Raw genomic sequence first — 22,280 nt, 5'->3', positions numbered from 1 at the left:
GGGCTGCATCCAACTTCTTCAGCCACCATTATTTACATGGCAAACCGTTAGACTCGAGCATGCTCAAGTTGCGCTCATCTCTAGTGAGGATGAACTTGCCCTCGGACCCCATCGGGTAATATCCTCCACCCCACCCCGCCCCCATGCCCGGTATGCACCACATTCTCAATCTATTTCACGTAATTAAAGGGGAACTCCGGATAAGAAAAACTTGTTTTCTATTAAAAGTACATTAAAAGTTATATAGATGTGTCTATACAATGTATTACTGTATCTGTGCGGTTCTGCCACACTGGTAGCTGATAGAAATCCAGGAAGTTAAAAAAAATGTACTCTGTGCCAATTCACATTGTCTCCTGCTCCCACTGCTCTCCCCCCTTAGGAGACAAATCTTCCATGCCTCTGTCTCACATTGTGTGTGTTTGCTGATGATGCAGACAGGGGGCAGGGTGTGATGTCACAGGAGGCGGGGCTGGATAACCCAATCCCCTGACTGATTCACCATCTCTGACCGGCCAGAAGCAGCTGCTGCACTAATTTTACTGATTGTGATGGGTGGGGGCTGTGATGATCACATGAGGGAAAGCATTGCATTTTGGGAAATGTCAAACCAGGAAGAACAGAAACACAAAACAGAGCAAAACCCCCAAAACAAATCGATTTTTGGTAGTTTCAAAACTGGGATAGACAGGTAAGTAATGTGTTATGCTTCTGCAGAAGTTTCATTTCTTTTTTAACCTCTACCTGAAGTTCCCCTTTAACTTCATCTAAGTGTCCAACAAATGTAGTTTTCCTTTTCAGATTTGGAGTTCATTACTTCCTGAAATGTGGAACAATCCATTCCGTTTTGATTGAGTTTATTTCCACAGCTTCACGTTCATGATGTATGCAAATCATAATAACTTTCAAAATTAGTCAGAAATAAAAAAAAAAAAAAGTTTCCTTCCTTGTATTAAAGATGCAGCAGAATTACATTAATGGAGCAATAAATGCCTGGAGACATAATGAAAGATGCCTGGAATATGCAAATACATCCTGGGAATTATTTTTAGATTTTTTAAAAGTTCACATTTCCCAAGTTTGTTGAGAACGAGCTCTTGTGATTATTATTAACAGGCGCAGAACATTACAGCGGCTGCGGAACAGGATTAACATTCAGCTCGTGTTCATCTGCCAATGTATTAACTCCTAAAATTATATACTGTGTAATAGCGGGGAGGTGGCTACAGGGGGCATCACTATTACACCTGCCGAGCCACACTGTAAGCAAGTGCTGATCCCCTAGATCAGTGCTCATCTACAGAGCCTGTTACACACTATAAACAAGTGCCAGCCCCCTACCTTGCCAATCGTATAAAGAGCCTATTACATGGCCCAAGCCACTCTGTACGTGTGTGCCGATCAACTAGATCAGCAATTTCTTTACAGAGTCTATTACTCGGCCCAAACCACAATGTAAACAAGTGCAGATCCCCTTGATGGGTGCTCATCTACAGAGCCTATTACACAGCCCGGGACACACTATAAACAAGTGCCAGTCCCGTAAACAGAGCCTATTACATGGCCCAAGCCACTCTATAAGTGAGTGCCGACCCCCTAGATGGGTGCTCTTCTACAGAGTCTGGGACACACTATAAACAAGTGCCGGTCCCCTACATCGGTAATTGAATACAGAGCCTATTACATGGCCCAAGCCACTCTGTGAGTGCCGATCCCCTAGATGGGTGCTCATCTACAGAGCCTGGGACACACTATAAACAAGTGCCGGTCCCCTAGATCAGCAATTGCTTTACAGAGTTTATTACATGAACTGAGCCCAGGGCCGCTTTAACCAGAGGGCACATGGTGCACGTGCACCGGGCCCACTGGTTAAAGGGGCCCCCCCCAAGCAGGCCGGCCATTGCTATGTGCGACCAGTGCGGTTGCACAGGGCTCCGGCCACCAGCCTATCAGGTAATCTACTTACCCCTCCATGGCGCCCCCTGCAGGGTCCCCCCGTCCGCCGCTGCCCCCGCCCGTCGCTGCGGCGCTTCAGCAGCAGCAATACTGACAGAGAGAGAGCCATTGGCTCCCTCCCTGTCAGTCACTCTTGTGGCCGCACTCATAGCTCCCTCTAGCGCCCGACGTCACTGGAGCGTCGGCGCAAGGGTAAGGGGAGTGCAGCCTCTTGTGACCGCAGGAAGTGTGGCCACAAGAGGGAAGAGAAGAGGAACGCGTGGACCCAGGTGAGTAAAAGTGTTTTGTTTTTTTCAATGTTATATGGGAGGGGGAGCGCATATACTATTGGGGAGCACAGGGGGCTATATACTATGGGGGAGCACAGGGGAGCTATATACTATGGGGGAGCACAGGGGAGCTATATACTATGGGGGAGCACAGGGGGCTATATACTATGGGGAGCACAGGGGAGCTATATACTATTGGAGAGCACAGGGGAGCTATATACTATGGGGGAACACAGGGGGCTATATAGTATTGGGGAGCACAGGGGGGCTATATACTATTGGGGAGAGCACAGGGGGCTACATACTATGGGGGAGCACAGGGGGCTATATACTATGGGGGAGCACAGGGGGCTATATACTATGGGGGAGCACAGGGGAGAAAAAAGAAAAGGTGACAGACTCTGATCGGAGAAGACGCCCCCGGTGAGTCACTGGATGTAACTGCACTCTGTTATAGGGTTGTAGTGTTAGGGGTCATGATGTGGCGGTATTATATAATGGTATCATTGGTGATATCTTTCTGTTTTGTTTAGTGCAGTTTTTATGTAATATGTAATCACTGTATGCTGGAAATAGTGTTATAAGGTAACTACTGTATGTATTGGGGCTCTTGATACAGTGTGGGGGCAAATTCAGTACATTATACAATGTGCCGAAAGGGAAGGGGGGGGGGGGCACTCTTGAGGGCTGTGCACTGGGCCCACCAATGTATTAAAATGGCCCTGACTGAGCCACACTGTAAACAAGTGCCAATCCCCTAGATAGGTGATCATCTACAGAGACTATAACATAGCGCGAGCAACACTGTAAGTGAGTGCCGATCCCCCAGATCAGTAATTGCTTACAGAGCCTATTACATGGCCCTTCATAATCGGTAGCTAGGGCTGCATGAACAATCTCTAGATCTCCCCCTGTAGCCATCCAATGTTGCCAGTAATTCATATATGAAAACATATCAAGTGTTGCAATGTAGTCACCTTGTAAAAACTGCAGGCTCTTTATCTCGGCTACAGAGATCAATGGTTGGCCATTAATTGCTGAAATCCAGATTGCATAAAGGAAATATTAGAAATGAAGAACGCAGCACAATCCTATTTCTGGGCCATATAACTGCAGAGATGTATAAAGCTATAAATAATAGTGGCTGATCCCAGGGCACAGGATTCTTCTCTTTGCTGAACCTTCATTTATCTTTACTTTTTGCAACTTTCTTTTCTTTAAGTCAAGAATTTTAAACACGTCCAGTATAATGGGCACCCTGTTATATGACCTCTAGAGGAGAAGTCATATTAAGGTTGTATAGGGATAGACAAACATGGATGCTTCCTTTCAGGATGATTTCCAGCTGGTGGTCTGGCAGGTAGACGTGGTCAAACATGCTTGCTATGGTAATATGTGTGCCCTGTGCGCGGACAGACAGCGGTATTCCACGGATATTATCCGCGAGAATTCCTCAGTATGAACCCACCCTTATTCTGGATATTAGAAGTTGATTGTAATAATGCCACTCCACCATGTGTTAGATGATCATATTCTGCCTTTATTATTTTAAAACTTGAAAAAAATGTTGCTGTCATGTATTTGTCATTTTGGGTCATTTTTTGACCAAATGTTAGCTGGGAGTCAATAGGGAAATATAAAGCACCATACCTGCATGTTTTTGTTTGCGGTGTTTTTTTCCCCCCAACCGTTAGGGAAAAAATGTGCACCTTTAGAAGACCAGACCAGAGGATGACAAGTCTATCGTCTACATGATTGCGCCTAAACTGCACAGGACCTTCATATCACCTCTTAAATATCAATTTAGCATCTCATTGGGTTAAAATGTCATCCTTACCTTGTGTTACCAATTGCCCAAGACTATTTGCCCTAGTGCAGGATGCAAATGAAGAACGCCATTACGATGCCAACCCAGATTTTAGATTGGACAGGTTATAGGTGCCCTTAATTCCTGGCAGCCAAATTCTCATCCAGCCAATAACTTTTTCCTGATGCCCCGACCCCCAATGACCCCTCTGGTGCTGACATCTCCAAGAAGAACAGAAGAATCTGTCATTGAAACTTATAACATTAAAAATTATGGATGCAAGGTTTCTAGTGATAGAACGTTGATCCAGGGATTTATTCTAATTGCCAGTAGTGTTGAGCGGACTTGCCAAACTGCTTGGGTTCTGCAATGTTCTCCGAATCCAATTGCTTGGCATTCGACTCCCAGGAACTGGAGAAGTTAAATGCCTAGGCTGTATCCATGTTTTCCAGGACTACCTAGGGTGACATCCAACTGGTGTTCAGGTTCCGAGAACGTTGCCAGACCCAAACTGTTCGGCAAGTTGGTTCAACTCTAATTGCCACATTTGTAATCGGGATGGAATTCCCCCGTCCCCCTGGTATGGGGCAACTGGCATCTTCTTTATAAGGTTGAACATGATGGATTCTATATTCACCAACACCCCCTCATGATAGATACTTTACAATACTAGTAATGCTTCTAAAAAATTTTTCAAATGATTGAATTTGTTTATTTATTTTTTGCATTTTTGTTAGTTTATTTGTCGAGGTCATGTAGGGTAATAAAGTGTTTTGTGTGGCCCCCTACAAAATCAGAATATCCAAACTTTTGTAAAGTTGTAAAAATACCCCTTCAGTCATTTAAAACCAAGACACCAGTAAAATTCAACTTTTTTTTTTTTTTTTTTTTTGCCGAAATCAGGAAAGGACAATTTCAGAAAGATAGAGTTATGAACAGTTTATTGCAACCCATAAATAATTATCTTTTTTTTTTTTTCTTATGAGGTACAAAGCTTTGCAACTGAGTGCATCAAATCCTATGGGTTGTGGGCTGGCCCAGTACATACAGCCAGTCGACATGTCTGCAAAAAGACTTTTAGAACCAGCTTTTCAAAAGCAAACTGACGGCATCTATTATAGACACTGATCAACCCCAGTGGAATCTGCTTTTGCAAGCCTGAAAAAAACCTTGCAGTTCCATGTCTCTTTAAAACCCAGCAATGTGGCTTATAACAGAGAATTCTGACCCCCCCACTTTGCCAATATGGCATCTAAAGGGATATGCAACCTTTGCCAGTTTTCAAGAAGGTCAAAACAGAGGGCACTGTCCCTTGGACGCTTCCTGAGACCAACAAAGGCTTATAACCATTATATACAAATAAAAAAAAAAGAAAAAAAGCAGTAGAGGACAATCTTTTTTCAGTTATACATACAAGGAAATCCCTGTCTCTATTTTATTAAATTAAAAAAAAAAATTACATCCACCCAGATATGCCCAACTTTTTTATTATCAAGCATTCCCTAAAAATAGAATTCTATCCATGCAGGTACTTGCTGCACCAAAAAATATTATTATATATTTATATATTTTTTTCTTTAATAAAATTATGGAAAAAAATATACAATTTAACCCAAATGGATGATCCAGCCAATGACTCTCCAAGCAACAAAAAATCAAACTGAGCTGCAAAAAAAAAATTAAAAATGAAAATTTTACTTTCTCCTAAATGATATGCCTATTTTTTTTATGATGCATACCAGTTTCACAAAGTGCATGCTTTTAAAAAGAAAAAAAGAAAAACTTTTTGGAACTGGCAAGCTAAAAAGAATGATTTTTTTTTTTAAACAATCGATCTAGCGTTTGAAACTGATATCAGGCTATACCCAGCATACAGACCGCCAAATGCACATGCGTTGTCTGGCAATAAAAAATAGCAATAAGAAAAATAAGTATTTTTTTCTTTTACATTAGGGAGTAAATTCTAGATTAAACAAGAATCTTTCAAGTGAATAATACCTGATCAATATTTTTTTTGTTTAAGATCGTTGAGGGATTGCACAGACTTAAATATATACCCGTCACCTGCTCCTTTTTTTTTCTTAACTTTTTTTTTCAAAAATAAAAGGAAAAAAATAAACACACATTTTTTTTTTTACTAGTTCATAAATACGAGCGGCACACAAAAGCACCCCCCTTGGTTTGTGTGCAACTTTGGAATCAATACTTGTAGATATATATATATTTTATTACGAAATCTTCTGAAATCCATTTAGACATAATGTAAGGCATACTTTGCTGGAGTAGAAGGTTCTCATGCTTCATGCTCAAGAATGAGTCTCAGAGAAGGCAGGCTAGTTAGTGTCTCGCGAATCTTTTGCCCCCCTCTCTGTCTCAATTCACAAAAAAAGTGAGAATTAAAGGGCAGAGAGAGAGAGAGAGAGAATAGTGACCCGTGGCAAAAGAACAAGGGTTAGCTTAGATTGACTTTCGCCTTTTCATTAGCCTGTGGTTTTCCGTAAAGCTGTGCAACCCAGGAGAAATAGAGCTAACGGGGGACGGGAAGAGACTGTTCTTTAATGTGCTTGGTGATATTTCTTCAATCTTGTAAGATATAGAATGAAAGTACTGTGGGTTCAGCTTGGAGCTGAAGGAATTGGGATGAGACACCACCCTGCTGGTGTACTCATGGGACCTGTAGCACATGCAAGAACAAACTGACTGAAGGTCTGTCACTTCGGCCTTATACCGAGGCCGGCCGTGTTGTGAATCTTCCTGGATGTGGATGATCATGCTGCTCCGATTGCCGGCGAGAGACGCCCGTTCCTCGGCGTCCCTCCTTTCATCTTCACTGTTCATGGTTAAAAACCTGAGAACGACTAAGTTAAGAAATGCCCCAATGACCGTCAACCCCACTAGAATGTACATAAAGCTAAAAGCCACATAGACTGGCTTCTTTTGGAGGGCCCTGTTTTTCTGCAGGGCCACGTAGTCTCCAAATCCTATTGTAGTTAAAGTTATAAAGCAATAATAATATGCCTGGAAAAAGCTCCAATCTTCGTAATGGGAAAAGGCAGCAGCTCCGATGCATAATGTCCCCATGCAGGAGAAGAAGCCCACGGTGACCATGTTCTCCATTGAGACCTCTGTACTCCTCATCCCGCAGCACTTCTTGATTCTTTTCAGGAGGTACTTCACAAAGGTGTTCATTCGCTCACCAAGGCTTTGGAACATGACCAGGGTAAGAGGGATTCCGAGCACAGCGTAGAACATGCAGAAGGCCTTTCCAGCATCCGTGCCAGGAGCAGCATGCCCATAACCTGGGGGAAGATACAAGAAACACATTAGAACATTAGAACCAGAAAAAATAATTGTCACACTATAAGAAAAGGAAAGTAAAGATTGGGTATAATGGGGATGTTATACAACTTAGCTGCATCAACGAAAGCTTCACCTTATCATAACTAATTACAGGGCAAATTCAATGGACAAGAAGGCCATAATTCTCAGAAGGAAAACCAGCAAAATAATAGATGGAAACCAACATGGACAGCATGAGAAAGGAAGACTGAAGAGGATTACAAAGGGAGTACTGCCAAAGAAAAAAAGGAAGATCAGTAAAAATACAGAAACATTAAAGGGGTTTTCCAACTACTATAATACTGCCTCCTATATACAAGAATATAACTACTATAATACTGCCTCCTATATACAAGAATATAACTACTATAATACTGCCTCCTATATACAAGAATATAACTACTATAATACTGCTCCTATATACAGCAAAATAACTTCTACAATACTGCCGCCTATATACAAGAATATAACTACTATAATACTGCTCCTATATACAAGAATATAACTACTATAATACTGCTCCTATATACAGGAATATAACTACTATAATACTGCTCCCTATATACAGGAATATAACTACTATAATATTGCCTCCTATATACAAGAATATAACTACTATAATACTGCTCCTATACACAGGAATATAACTACTATAATACTGCTCCCTATATACAGGAATATAACTACTATAATATTGCCTCCTATATAAGAGAATATAACTACTATAATACTGCTCCTATATACAAGAATATAACTACTATAATACTTCCCCCTATATATAAGAATATAACTACTATAATACTGCCCCCTATATACAAGAATATAACTACTATAATACTGCTATTATATACAGGAATATAACTACTATAATACTGCTCCTATATACAGGAATATAACTACTATAATTGTGGCTCAGGGAAGAAACAGAGTGCTGCACATCACACCTATGGCTGATACTAGTGCCGCTTGGCTAAATAAAAAACACATCAGAATTTTGTGTATGAATTGATCAAGCCATACTGCCCCATGTACCTCGTGCCGGTATCTGATACACATGGGTCCCTACACTAAGTCCACACCGTGCCAGTCAGTGGCCACCAACCCCGCAGGCGTGCACAGCCAGGGAACGGGGGCCATGGGACGGCCCTGCGACCCCCATGCCACAGGACCAGACCCAAAAACACCACACCAGAACCCGGCCAGCACCGCCGGCGGAGAAGGTCGCCCCCAAGCAGCACAAGTCTGGATAAGGTATTGCGCTCACCATAGCTGCAGCAAACAGAATGGGAAAAAAACAGGAGGGATTAAAACCATGTGCACTCAGGTGTCTCCTGCTAATTGCGGTCATGTGGGTCTCACCAGGAGGAGTGCAAAACACGGAGAAAAGAGAGAAACAAAATGTGGCTCAGGGAAGAAACAGAGTGCTGCACATCACACCTATGGCTGATACTAGTGCCGCTTGGCTAAATAAAAAACACATCAGAATTTTGTGTATGAATTGATCAAGCCATACTGCCCCATGTACCTCGTGCCGGTATCTGATACACATGGGTCCCTACACTAAGTCCACACCGTGCCAGTCAGTGGCCACCAACCCCGCAGGCGTGCACAGCCAGGGAACGGGGGCCATGGGACGGCCCTGCGACCCCCATGCCACAGGACCAGACCCAAAAACACCACACCAGAACCCGGCCAGCACCGCCGGCGGAGAAGGTCGCCCCCAAGCAGCACAAGTCTGGATAAGGTATTGCGCTCACCATAGCTGCAGCAAACAGAATGGGAAAAAAACAGGAGGGATTAAAACCATGTGCACTCAGGTGTCTCCTGCTAATTGCGGTCATGTGGGTCTCACCAGGAGGAGTGCAAAACACGGAGAAAAGAGAGAAACAAAATGTGGCTCAGGGAAGAAACAGAGTGCTGCACATCACACCTATGGCTGATACTAGTGCCGCTTGGCTAAATAAAAAACACATCAGAATTTTGTGTATGAATTGATCAAGCCATACTGCCCCATGTACCTCGTGCCGGTATCTGATACACATGGGTCCCTACACTAAGTCCACACCGTGCCAGTCAGTGGCCACCAACCCCGCAGGCGTGCACAGCCAGGGAACGGGGGCCATGGGACGGCCCTGCGACCCCCATGCCACAGGACCAGACCCAAAAACACCACACCAGAACCCGGCCAGCACCGCCGGCGGAGAAGGTCGCCCCCAAGCAGCACAAGTCTGGATAAGGTATTGCGCTCACCATAGCTGCAGCAAACAGAATGGGAAAAAAAACAGGAGGGATTAAAACCATGTGCACTCAGGTGTCTCCTGCTAATTGCGGTCATGTGGGTCTCACCAGGAGGAGTGCAAAACACGGAGAAAAGAGAGAAACAAAATGTGGCTCAGGGAAGAAACAGAGTGCTGCACATCACACCTATGGCTGATACTAGTGCCGCTTGGCTAAATAAAAAACACATCAGAATTTTGTGTATGAATTGATCAAGCCATACTGCCCCATGTACCTCGTGCCGGTATCTGATACACATGGGTCCCTACACTAAGTCCACACCGTGCCAGTCAGTGGCCACCAACCCCGCAGGCGTGCACAGCCAGGGAACGGGGGCCATGGGACGGCCCTGCGACCCCCATGCCACAGGACCAGACCCAAAAACACCACACCAGAACCCGGCCAGCACCGCCGGCGGAGAAGGTCGCCCCCAAGCAGCACAAGTCTGGATAAGGTATTGCGCTCACCATAGCTGCAGCAAACAGAATGGGAAAAAAACAGGAGGGATTAAAACCATGTGCACTCAGGTGTCTCCTGCTAATTGCGGTCATGTGGGTCTCACCAGGAGGAGTGCAAAACACGGAGAAAAGAGAGAAACAAAATGTGGCTCAGGGAAGAAACAGAGTGCTGCACATCACACCTATGGCTGATACTAGTGCCGCTTGGCTAAATAAAAAACACATCAGAATTTTGTGTATGAATTGATCAAGCCATACTGCCCCATGTACCTCGTGCCGGTATCTGATACACATGGGTCCCTACACTAAGTCCACACCGTGCCAGTCAGTGGCCACCAACCCCGCAGGCGTGCACAGCCAGGGAACGGGGGCCATGGGACGGCCCTGCGACCCCCATGCCACAGGACCAGACCCAAAAACACCACACCAGAACCCGGCCAGCACCGCCGGCGGAGAAGGTCGCCCCCAAGCAGCACAAGTCTGGATAAGGTATTGCGCTCACCATAGCTGCAGCAAACAGAATGGGAAAAAAACAGGAGGGATTAAAACCATGTGCACTCAGGTGTCTCCTGCTAATTGCGGTCATGTGGGTCTCACCAGGAGGAGTGCAAAACACGGAGAAAAGAGAGAAACAAAATGTGGCTCAGGGAAGAAACAGAGTGCTGCACATCACACCTATGGCTGATACTAGTGCCGCTTGGCTAAATAAAAAACACATCAGAATTTTGTGTATGAATTGATCAAGCCATACTGCCCCATGTACCTCGTGCCGGTATCTGATACACATGGGTCCCTACACTAAGTCCACACCGTGCCAGTCAGTGGCCACCAACCCCGCAGGCGTGCACAGCCAGGGAACGGGGGCCATGGGACGGCCCTGCGACCCCCATGCCACAGGACCAGACCCAAAAACACCACACCAGAACCCGGCCAGCACCGCTTGGCGGGGGTGGCGGTCGCTGACCGACACAGTGTGGAGTTAGCGTAGGGACCCGTGTGGACCAGAGGACCTGCGCGGTGGTACACGGGGCAATATGGCTTGATCAATTCATATACAGACACTCTGGTGTTGATTTTTAATATAGGCCTAGCGGCAATAGTATCAGCCATAGATGGGATGTGCAGCGGTTCCATTCTCTCCAGTTCGTGTTTTACAATTCTCCCTCTCTGAACAGCTAGCACTCCTTTATAAGACCCACATGACCAAAATTAGCAGGAGATGCCTGTGCTCACATGTCTGGACCTTATGTCTTCCCCATTCTGTGAGAGCAGCAATGGTAAGTGTAGTACCATATCCATACTTGTGTCGTTTGGGGGCAGCCTTCCCCGCCGGTGGTGCTGGCTGGGTTTTGGTGGGGCTTTTTGGGTCTGGTCCTGTGACATTGGGGTTGCAGGGCCGTTCCATGGCCTCCCTTTCCTGTGCGTGCACGCTTGGCGGGGGTGGCGGTCGCTGACCGACACAGTGTGGAGTTAGCGTAGGGACCCGTGTGGACCAGAGGACCTGCGCGGTGGTACACGGGGCAATATGGCTTGATCAATTCATATACAGACACTCTGGTGTTGATTTTTAATATAGGCCTAGCGGCAATAGTATCAGCCATAGATGGGATGTGCAGCGGTTCCATTCTCTCCAGTTCGTGTTTTACAATTCTCCCTCTCTGAACAGCTAGCACTCCTTTATAAGACCCACATGACCAAAATTAGCAGGAGATGCCTGTGCTCACATGTCTGGACCTTATGTCTTCCCCATTCTGTGAGAGCAGCAATGGTAAGTGTAGTACCATATCCATACTTGTGTCGTTTGGGGGCAGCCTTCCCCGCCGGTGGTGCTGGCTGGGTTTTGGTGGGGCTTTTTGGGTCTGGTCCTGTGACATTGGGGTTGCAGGGCCGTTCCATGGCCTCCCTTTCCTGTGCGTGCACGCTTGGCGGGGGTGGCGGTCGCTGACCGACACAGTGTGGAGTTAGCGTAGGGACCCGTGTGGACCAGAGGACCTGCGCGGTGGTACACGGGGCAATATGGCTTGATCAATTCATATACAGACACTCTGGTGTTGATTTTTAATATAGGCCTAGCGGCAATAGTATCAGCCATAGATGGGATGTGCAGCGGTTCCATTCTCTCCAGTTCGTGTCATAACTACTATAATACTGCTCCTATATATAAGGATATAACTACTATAACACTGCTCCTATATACAAGAATATAACTACTATAATACTGCTCCTATATACAGGAATATAACTACTATATTACTGCTCCTATATACAGGAATATAACTACTATAATACTGCTCCTATATACAGGAATATAACTACTATAATACTGCTCCTATATATAAGGATATAACAGCTATAATTCAGCAGATATGAGAAGCTGTATGGATCTTGCAGGGGAATGCTCACAATGCTCCAGAGCTGCGCTCTCATCCATCATTCCACTTTCCGCTGTCATACAGGAACCTTTCCTTCAGCCTCTCCTGACTTCTTACTCTATCACATGGTAATAATAGGCTGTAAATATCACATAATAGAATTAGCCCTATAATGAATATAGGCAGGTGGTGTAACCCGCCGCCCCGGCTCGCCTGCTTTTCAGCTTTGATGAAGACATTGTAACATTTGGGCTGGATTGAGTGACGGGGGGGAGTGCAGCCATGGCAGCTGCGACACACAATCTTACTTTGTGGATCCTGACATAATTTATTGAGCCGCTTGCATCTCTCTTCTGCTGAGACGGGAAAATGTTCCATCATTCCTTCCCTGCTCAACACCACAAGTCTATGGATCCGGAGGAGACTCGTGTACATAATGTCTTAGTCCTTAGAATCTGCAAGACATTACCCGACGGCCTTGTGCACATAAATTACTGATCCTGAGTTACATCCTGTATTATACTCCAGAGCTGCACTCACTATTCTGCTGGTGGGGTCGCTGTGCACATACATTACATTACTGATCCTGAGTTACATCCTGTATTATACTCAAGAGCTGCACTCACTATTCTGCTGGTGGGGTCGCTGTGTACATACATTACTGATCCTGAGTTACATCCTGTATTATACTCCAGAGCTGCACTCACTATTCTGCTGGTGGAGTCCCTGTGCACATACATTACATTACTGATCCTGAGTTACATCCTGTATTATACTCCAGAGCTGCACTCACTATTCTGCTGGTGGAGTCCCTGTGCACATACATTACATTACTGATCCTGAGTTACATCCTGTATTATACTCCAGAGCTGCACTCACTATTCTGCTGGTGGGGTCACTGTGCACATACATTACATTACTGATCCTGAGTTACATCCTGTATTATACTCCAGAGCTGCACTCACTATTCTGCTGGTGGGGTCACTGTGTACATACATTACATTACTGATCCTGAGTTACATCCTGTATTATACTCCGGAGCTGCACTCACTATTCTGCTGGTGGAGTCCCTGTGCACATACATTACATTACTGATCCTGAGTTACATCCTGTATTATACTCCAGAGCTGCACTCACTATTCTGCTGGTGGGGTCACTGTGCACATACATTACATTACTGATCCTGAGTTACATCCTGTATTATACTCCAGAGCTGCACTCACTATTCTGCTGGTGGGGTCACTGTGTACATACATTACATTACTGATCCTGAGTTACATCCTGTATTATACTCCGGAGCTGCACTCACTATTCTGCTGGTGGGGTCACTGTGTACATACATTACATTACTGATCCAGAGTTACATCCAGTATTATACTCCAGAGCTGCACTCACTATTCTGCTGGTGGAGTCCCTGTGCACATACATTACATTACTGATCCTGAGTTACATCCTGTATTATACTCCAGAGCTGCACTCACTATTCTGTTGGTGGAGTCCCTGTGCACATACATTACATTACTGATCCAGAGTTACATCCAGTATTATACTCCAGAGCTGCACTCACTATTCTGCTGGTGGGGGTCACTGTGTACATACATTGCTGATCCTGTACTGATTCCGATTCTGTCCTCTATAGTAGATAGTATCAGGCACCAGTATATAATACATCCCGTTACCAGTATATAGCACTAGCAGCTCTCCCTTCACATGGAGCTCCACTATGCGCCAAACATTGTGTTTACTTCCTGCTAATTCCAGAAAATCCTATCCGTGTGTCTTAAGTGAATCAGGACCTGGTAATTTCAGGTTGGAGCTTTAATATTCTATATCAGTTATTATCCGTGGGGTATAATGACAGCTGAACTATACGGAGCACCGCGGAGGTAATCACCGGAGCAGCGCTCCACAATCCCGCGCCTGTACCTGGAATCAGCGGTTGTTATACATGATACAATGGGAATACAAGACAAGACTTGTGATTATAGGGAGCGGATGATAAATCACATGTTATATAACATCTAGCTGCGGAGTGTAGGCCGGAGTCATGTACACTAAATGTACCGCCAAAAACTACCGAATCTGTGGGCCTCTACCTTATAAAATACACAAAAATTATATTATAATGTACTCCATCACATGCAGTATTATAGTATTGTATAGGACAAGCCTGAAACTGTGTTATACAGAACTCCATGGGGGAGATTTATCAAACATGGTGTAAAGTGAAACTGGCTCAGTTGCCCCTAGCAACCAATCAGATTCCACCTTTCATTTTCCAAACAGTCTGTGAGGAATGAAAGGTGGAATCTGATTGGTTGCTAGGGGCAACTGAGCCAGTTTCACTTTACACCATGTTTGATAGATTTCCCCCCATGTCTCTAGGCCTTAAAGGGGAACTCCAGAGAATTTTATTTTCTTTCAAATCAACCGGTGTCAGAAAGTTACACAGATTTGTAATTTACTTTGATTTAAAAAAATCTCCAGTCTTCCAGTACTTATTAGCTGCTGTATGTCCTGCAGGAAGTGGTGTATTCTCTCCAGTGTGACACAGTGCTCTCTGCTGCCACCTCTGTCCATGTCAGGAACTGTCCAGAGCAGCAGCAAATCCCCATAGAAAACCTCTCCTGCTCTGGACAGTTCCTGACATGGACAGAGGTGGCAGCAGAGAGCACAGTGTCAGACTGGAGAGAATACACCACTTCCTGCAGGACATACAGCAGATCATAAGTACTGGAAACTGAAGATTTTTTTAATAGACGTGAATTACAAATCTAAATTATATCCCTTTAAAGCAATAAACAAAATTTTTCCCCGTGGTGAAATGTCAATGGATGATGGTCTTAGACTGACCCAGTTAGCCCACCATTGGCTCCTAGCACAGGGAACCATGTTGCGTATTCTTTGGAACCACATTGTGTAGGGAGCAAAAGACTCATGTAAATCTCGGCTGTTTGTACCATTCTCTCATCTCTTTATCTGCTTTGCTGTCAGTCTGCCATCTTCTCTCCTTAATACGTAGCAGTCTGGCAGGAGACAAAGGTTTCTTCTGACAGATAGCCTTAAAATGCTAATGGAAACAGATGCTTGCCGGTTAAAGTCTGATCTATTTCCAATACGTGACATTTGCTCCTCAATGCAGCAGTTCCATGATAGCGGTGATACATTCTCTATATATAGCCCTGATTTCAGCTGGGGAGGGGAAAAAAACTAATTCTAGAAGCCCAAAGACGGACAAAGCCGAAACTATTAGTATCTCCGAAGAACGGAGAAGGAGATATTACAGTTATAACGGCAGGAACGGGGGATGCCGAAAACTAAGGGTCATTCTCATTACTTGATGCTGTATGGCGGGGAAGGGTCTACAGCTCTAGGAGGGTCTCGGGTTCTGTGTATCTGCACATTATCATAATGGTATTGGAAATAACTACGTCTGATATAAAATACTTGGTATTCAGTATCGAAGGCCTAATACCCAGACTCAGGGCCATCTACACAGAGACTAGGCCCCATAGTATTGATCAGAATCCCCCATAATGGGGTTGGGTTTTGGACGGGCGTTGGTTTACCATTCCTCAACCCCTTGTGAAGGAAAGTTGTGGACAAGCTCTTACTGCCCATAGACATGGAATGGCACCAGTTAGGGGAGGCCTCCAGGAGTCTTACTACTACCATAGATCACCATAGAATTCTATAATTATATCATTCTGTGACTATGCTAAGGCCATATGATGTGTTCCAGCACATCCCATAATAAATTCTGTCTGGTATTACAGTATGAATAGGAGACTAGGCATCCTATAATGTAGGGTCATCTAAATTGCCTGTAACACAGCGAGAAGATACTCGCTGCTGGAAGGCCGCGTCAAGGTCCCACATCTTCTCCCCTCCCCCACCCTTTCCACTCCTCTGTTGTGTTCCATGCTCGACCTGGAGCCTCTGAACTCCACCAGCGACCTTATGTTTTCCGGCATCTTCTTTCTCCTTCTGATCATTGCTCCAATAATACCTCTGGCCACTAGAGGCAGCTTGTCTCCACCTGCTACTGCTGTCTGCCAATCCAAAGCCACCTGCACCTTTATATACCAGCTCCACCTGCCCCGCCCTGCCTGAGCTTTGTTGTATTGCTGCATTTCAATTGAAGGTGTGTTTTATGTGATTCTGCTGATTCTCTGTGTATCCTGACCTGTGCCTGTTCTTCGGATTACGTTTTCTGTCTGACTGTCTGACTCCTGTCTGTACCAAGTGCCTTTCCTGTTGCCAACTCACATTGTCTGATCCACTTCAGAAGCCACCTGCCCCGACCCTTTGGCTTTCTGACTACGATACCTGTTTCATCCCTGGTACTGCGCTGACTCTCACGCTGCTGACCACCTTTACTCGGTCTGTTTCCCGGCACCATGCACTGACTCTGGTTCTTGTGACCTGGCCACCGCCCACACCGGGACCTCACTTATAGAGTGACCTGGTGCCCTCCAGCCGCAGAAGTCCAGCTCCACATCCTGGAGAGGGATGAAGGGTGAAGACTGCACCAGGCACTTTGACTCTGCTACCTGGTGTGGCCCAAAGCCAAACCATCTGAGCAGCACAGCGGGTCCATACATCACTGTTACATCACTATCTTTAGGCGGCTAGCCTCGTATATTAATTTTCTATATAAGACAGATATAAATGCAAGTTATACCTAAATATGTATACCTGACTACTGCCAAACAATACCTATATACAACACCCACAACATACTACCACTCAGTGTCTAAAACAGTCATACAACGCCATATAATACCTACACACTACTACCTTTCAGTGTCTAAATAATACTGCCACACATCGGCAAATTATACTTACTGTACATTATACAATACCTACAGTGCCTACAGAATACCGCCACATAGTAAATACTTCCTTAGGATATGTTCACACAATGTTTTTTCAGTTCAGTTTAAAATGACGCCCATTATTTTGAGTCTAAAAAACGTCATTTAGCTGTCTGGCCTTCCCTTAGTGCTTTGGGTGCAGCTGAATTGAAAAGTCCATTGAATTTAATAGTAAAAACGGAGACAAAAGAAAAACTGTTTGAACAACTAATAAAAACATCCAAAAATAACTGTCATGATCATTTTTTTGACACCTGCGGCGATAACGTCCCTTATTCTATACATTGTGTGCATTGTCTTCCCATTGACTGCAAAGCATTGAATTGCAGTCAAATTGCAACAATAACGGACGTTTCTTGCAAAAGCGGCCGCCTTTTCTCTATTTTTGACGTTGTGTTAACACAGCCTCACTGTGTCTAAACAATACTACAATACAAAACCAATAAAAAACGTAAAGAAGAAGTCCGGCCACTTTTAAAATCTGGCAGCCGATAGGTGGAGGGGGACTTTGATCAGGAGTAGGCACTCATGGTCCTTACGGTAAGCAGTGGGACTGGCCTCAGGACCCCTAACAGATGGCATTTTCCCTCGAGTTGTGATGACGTCACGACTCAGGGGGGGGGAAAGGCCTGTCCCTGCTGATGGACTGGCCGCTCAGCCAATCAGTGACTGGAGTGGCATCCCACCCCAGCCAATCACTCGCTGAGCAGCCAGTCCATCAGCGGGTCGTGTCAGCACTGGAGATGCTGGAGCCCAGTGGGGTCCCGAGGTCAGTCCCGTCACTTACTGCAGACACAGGGAGAGGTAAGTTCATACTCCTGAATTCCCCCTATTCCTGCCAGATTTTAAAAGTGGCCGTACTTCTCTTTTAAAGGTAAATCCCCTGATGGTCTAAGGGTGTTAGGGCTCACCGGTTCCATGCTCAGGTTGCCCAATGGGCCTGGGCCACCCATAAATTCAGCCCCCTCTTTGCACCTATCTTTTAGGAGTTATGATGCAGTATAGGGGTCAGTCTGTGTCACTGGGCAGCATTTGGCAGACTCACCACCTTACAGACAATATAAATCACTCTCTTCTGCGATTCTTGTTCTTTCTGCTATTGTGGGCGTCAGACCTGGGCTGCTCATACGGCATGCACAGTACACAGCGCCACTGATCACAATACCGCAGACGCTGCACTCATGACACATTATATGGCAATACAAGAGCGTATTGTGCATCAGTAACATTGTCACGTTCACCATCTGATGTTGGAAGTTCACGGCAGAGTGAGTAACACGGATGACTCACAGCAAAGAAGGCGCAGGGGGGAGTGAGGGAAATACCTCCACTATGGAGATGGCTGTAATCCATCTCATAGACAGGCCGGCCATGTGCCGCTCGCTCACTCCTTGCTGCATTTATTATGTATATATTATTATGTAGTCATTCTGCTGCTTATAGATCATGCATATTCCTGCTATTATAGCGGAACGCCCACGCAGGGAAGGTGCTGTCACTATACACTATGGGAGTCCAGGCCGTGCTGAGGTTCCTGCATGTAAGGGGGGGCCAGGTGGTGCTGGGATGGGTAACATCACACTCAGGCAGGCTTTACATCATTAGAGGCACTTAAAGGGGTCGTTGACCACATTTTTTTTCCTTTCAAATCAACTGATGCCAGAGATTTGTAATTTACTTCTACTTTAAAAATCTTCAGTGTTACAGTACTTACCAGCTGCTGTATGCCCTACAGGAAGTGGTGTATTCTCTCCAGTCTGACAAAGTGCTCTCTGCTGCCACCTCTGTCCATGTCAGGAACTGTCCAGAGCAGTAGAAAATCCACATAGAAAACTGGACAGTACATGACATGGACAGAGGTGGCAGCAGAGAGCACTGTGTCAGATTGGAGAGAATACACCATTTCCTGTAGGACATACAGCAGCTGATAAGTACTGGAAGACTTGTGATTTTTTTTTTTTCTTAATGGAAGTAAATTACAAATCTCTGGTACTTTCTAGCACCAGTTGTTTCCAAGGAAAAACATTTTGGTGAACAATCCCTTTAAAGGTTTAATCAATGCTTACACATGCCAAGAAAAGACATGAGCACATTAGTTTGGAAAGGCAAGCCATACACTGTCCACATTTCATATCTGCGAGACTTGTCCCAGAGGACCTAGACCATCAAGTGCATTAAACCAGGCAGAGATAAGCGTTCTGCACCTGAACAGCCAGACATACACAGTGCTGGATATGAGCAGGAGCAGGGACTCCAGCAAAAGGCAGAAGGGTCCTGCTCCTGTAATTAGGGATAAGCAAAGCTTGCAAAAATGTGCGAAAAAATAAAAATGGAGCACCAGGTAGAGAGGGGCAGCGAGACAGAAGCACCAGGTAGAGAGGGGCAGTGAGACAGAAGCACCAGGTAGAGAGGGGCAGCGAGACAGAAGCACCAGAGAGAGGAGCAGCGAGACAGAAGCACCAGGTAAAGAGAGGGGCAGCGAGACAGAAGCACCAGAGAGAGGAGCAGCGAGACAGAAGCACCAGGTAGAGAGGGGCAGCGAGACAGAAGCACCAGGCAGAGAGGCGCAGAGAGACAGAAGCAGCAGGCAGAGAGGCGCAGACAGACAGAAGCATCACTGCAGAGAGGCGCAGCGAGACAGAAGCACCACAGCAGAGAGGCGCAGCGAGACAGAAACACCAGGTAGAGAGGCACAGCGAGACAGGAGCACCACAGCAGAGAGGCGCAGTGAGACAGAAGCACCACAGCAGAGAGGCGCAGCAAGCCAGGAGCGACACAGCAGAGAGGCGCAGCAAGACAGAAGCACCAGGTAGAGAGGGGCAGCGAGACAGAAGCACCAGGTAGAGAGGCGCAGCGAGACAGAAGCACCAGGTAGAGAGGCGCAGCGAGACAGGAGCACCACAGCAGAGAGGCGCAGCGAGACAGAAGCACCACAGCAGAGAGGCACAGCGAGACAGAACCACCACAGCAGAGAGGCGCAGCAAGCCAGGAGTGACACAGCAGAGAGGCGCAGCGAGACAGAAGCACCAGGTAGAGAGGGGCAGCGAGACAGAAGCACCAGGTAGAGAGGCGCAGCGAGACAGAAGCACCAGGTAGAGAGGCGCAGCGAGACAGAAGCACCAGGCAGAGAGACACATCGAGCCAGGAGCGCCACAGCAGAGAGGCGCAGCGAGACAGAAGCACCACGACAGAGAGGCACAGCGAGACAGAAGCACCACAGCAGAGAGGCGCAGCGAGACAGAAGAACCAAGGACCACGTGGAACAGTGTTTTTTAGGCAAATAAAGCCACCAAGAACATAGAGAAGAGATCAGTACAAGGATAGCCCGCACACTGGGATTGTGGGTCAAAGAGCTTTTACACCAAGGGACGATTTACTTTAAAGTCTATGGAGAAAATCTACAGAGAGTCTGCAAAAAGAATCAACAACTGGACTGCAAAATCTCATCAACAAAACTAGTTCTATAATCCTCCATGCATATCCGGTATGCACATATGAGAGCGCCCTCTTTTCATACCGCCTATCAGGTTGGTTATTTTCCCCCAAGATTTAGCCCAAAAATCTTGCTGCACAAAGTTGTATTCGGGTCACGTCTCATTCATTCAGGACATGTCTTTTTGAGCAGAGCCTCCCCCATTTTATGCTAACCCACACCCACTATGTGCTGCCATGTACTTTGGAGTTTTACACTATGTTCCCACAACGTACTGTTTTTGAAAGGAACGGCTGTTGGTTTCCATTAAAACTTTTTTCATAGTGCAATGATATGCATTGAAGTCAATGGAACATCGGCCATTGTTTTCGCACGATGTATCCGTTGTTCCATTGACTTCAGTACATATTGTTGCAGCATGAATAGAATGGCCGTTGTTTTAATGGAAACCTTCTTTCAAAAAATAGTATGTTGTGTGATCACAGGGTACCTGTCACTATGTGCTGCCATGGACTCTCCACAGTTTGGGGAGATCTGTGCATGACCTCTGTTAATTACATTTATGGAACCTGCCAGGCGTGGGACATTGCCCCGGTGATCTAATCCCAGGGTGTGACCTGCACCCAACATGGCGGTCCATAGTGAAAGAACCTTTATTAATAAAGGGGCAAGACGCTTAGACACCGTTTTTAGGGTACAATCACCTGTTTTTTGGGCACATACACTTGTTTTTTGGGAACATAAACCTGTTTTTTAGGAACATACACCAGTTTTTTTGGGGAACATGCACCTGTTTTTTGGGCACATACACTTGTTTTTGGGCACATACACCTGTTTTTTGGGCACATACACCTGTTTTTTTTGGCACATACACCTGTTTTTGGGGCACATACACTTGTTTTTTGGGCACATACACCTGTTTTTTAGGAACATACACTTGTTTTTTTGGCACATACACCTGTTTTTTTGGGAACATACACCTGTTTTTTGGGCACATACACTTGTTTTTTGGGTACATACACCTCTTTTTTGGGCAGATACATCTGTTTTTTGGGTACATACACTTGTTTTTTGGGCACATACACTGTTTTTGGGGTACATACATCTGTTTTTTGGGCACATACACCTGTTTTTTGGGTACATGCACCTGTTTTTTTGGGTGCAGATTTTACCAAAGCTTTGGCCCATTTGCAACGATAACCCTGCCCCATTGTTGTTCTGCAGGATACATAGTTACTGGCTGATATATGTGGATATAAAGCCGTCGGAGAATCACTTCAGACCTCAGCCAATGACCTATTTCCCTCTCCTTATAATTGGATTTACTCTTCTGTATCCTCCTATACACCCGTCCCTCTATTTACTAATTATTCTTGTTTAAGGCGGCAACGCTTCCGAGGACTCACGCCGGGTCTATTCCTAATAACCATAATGACCAGTTTCAGGCCTATTTGTGTTGAAATCCTGACAAGATCTAATGCTTCCCGGGGCT

General features: G+C 45.5%; 1 protein-coding gene across 1 annotated transcript in view; it reads right to left on the bottom strand.

Annotated features, from left to right (window-relative positions):
• Nucleotides 1-5,650: 5,650 nt before the first annotated feature.
• The window catches only part of KCNK9 (potassium two pore domain channel subfamily K member 9), a 144,139-nt gene continuing 127,509 nt past the window's right edge, over nt 5,651-22,280 (bottom strand). The window contains exon 2 of the mRNA XM_069959809.1: nt 5,651-7,331. Coding sequence (XP_069815910.1) covers nt 6,490-7,331 — 842 coding nt within the window. The 3' untranslated portion in view covers nt 5,651-6,489. The remainder of the gene's footprint in view (nt 7,332-22,280) is intronic.

The sequence above is a fragment of the Dendropsophus ebraccatus genome, chromosome 2 (assembly GCF_027789765.1).
Source record: "Dendropsophus ebraccatus isolate aDenEbr1 chromosome 2, aDenEbr1.pat, whole genome shotgun sequence".
NCBI lineage: Eukaryota > Metazoa > Chordata > Amphibia > Anura > Hylidae > Dendropsophus > Dendropsophus ebraccatus.
This window is presented reverse-complemented; position numbering and strand designations above follow the sequence as displayed.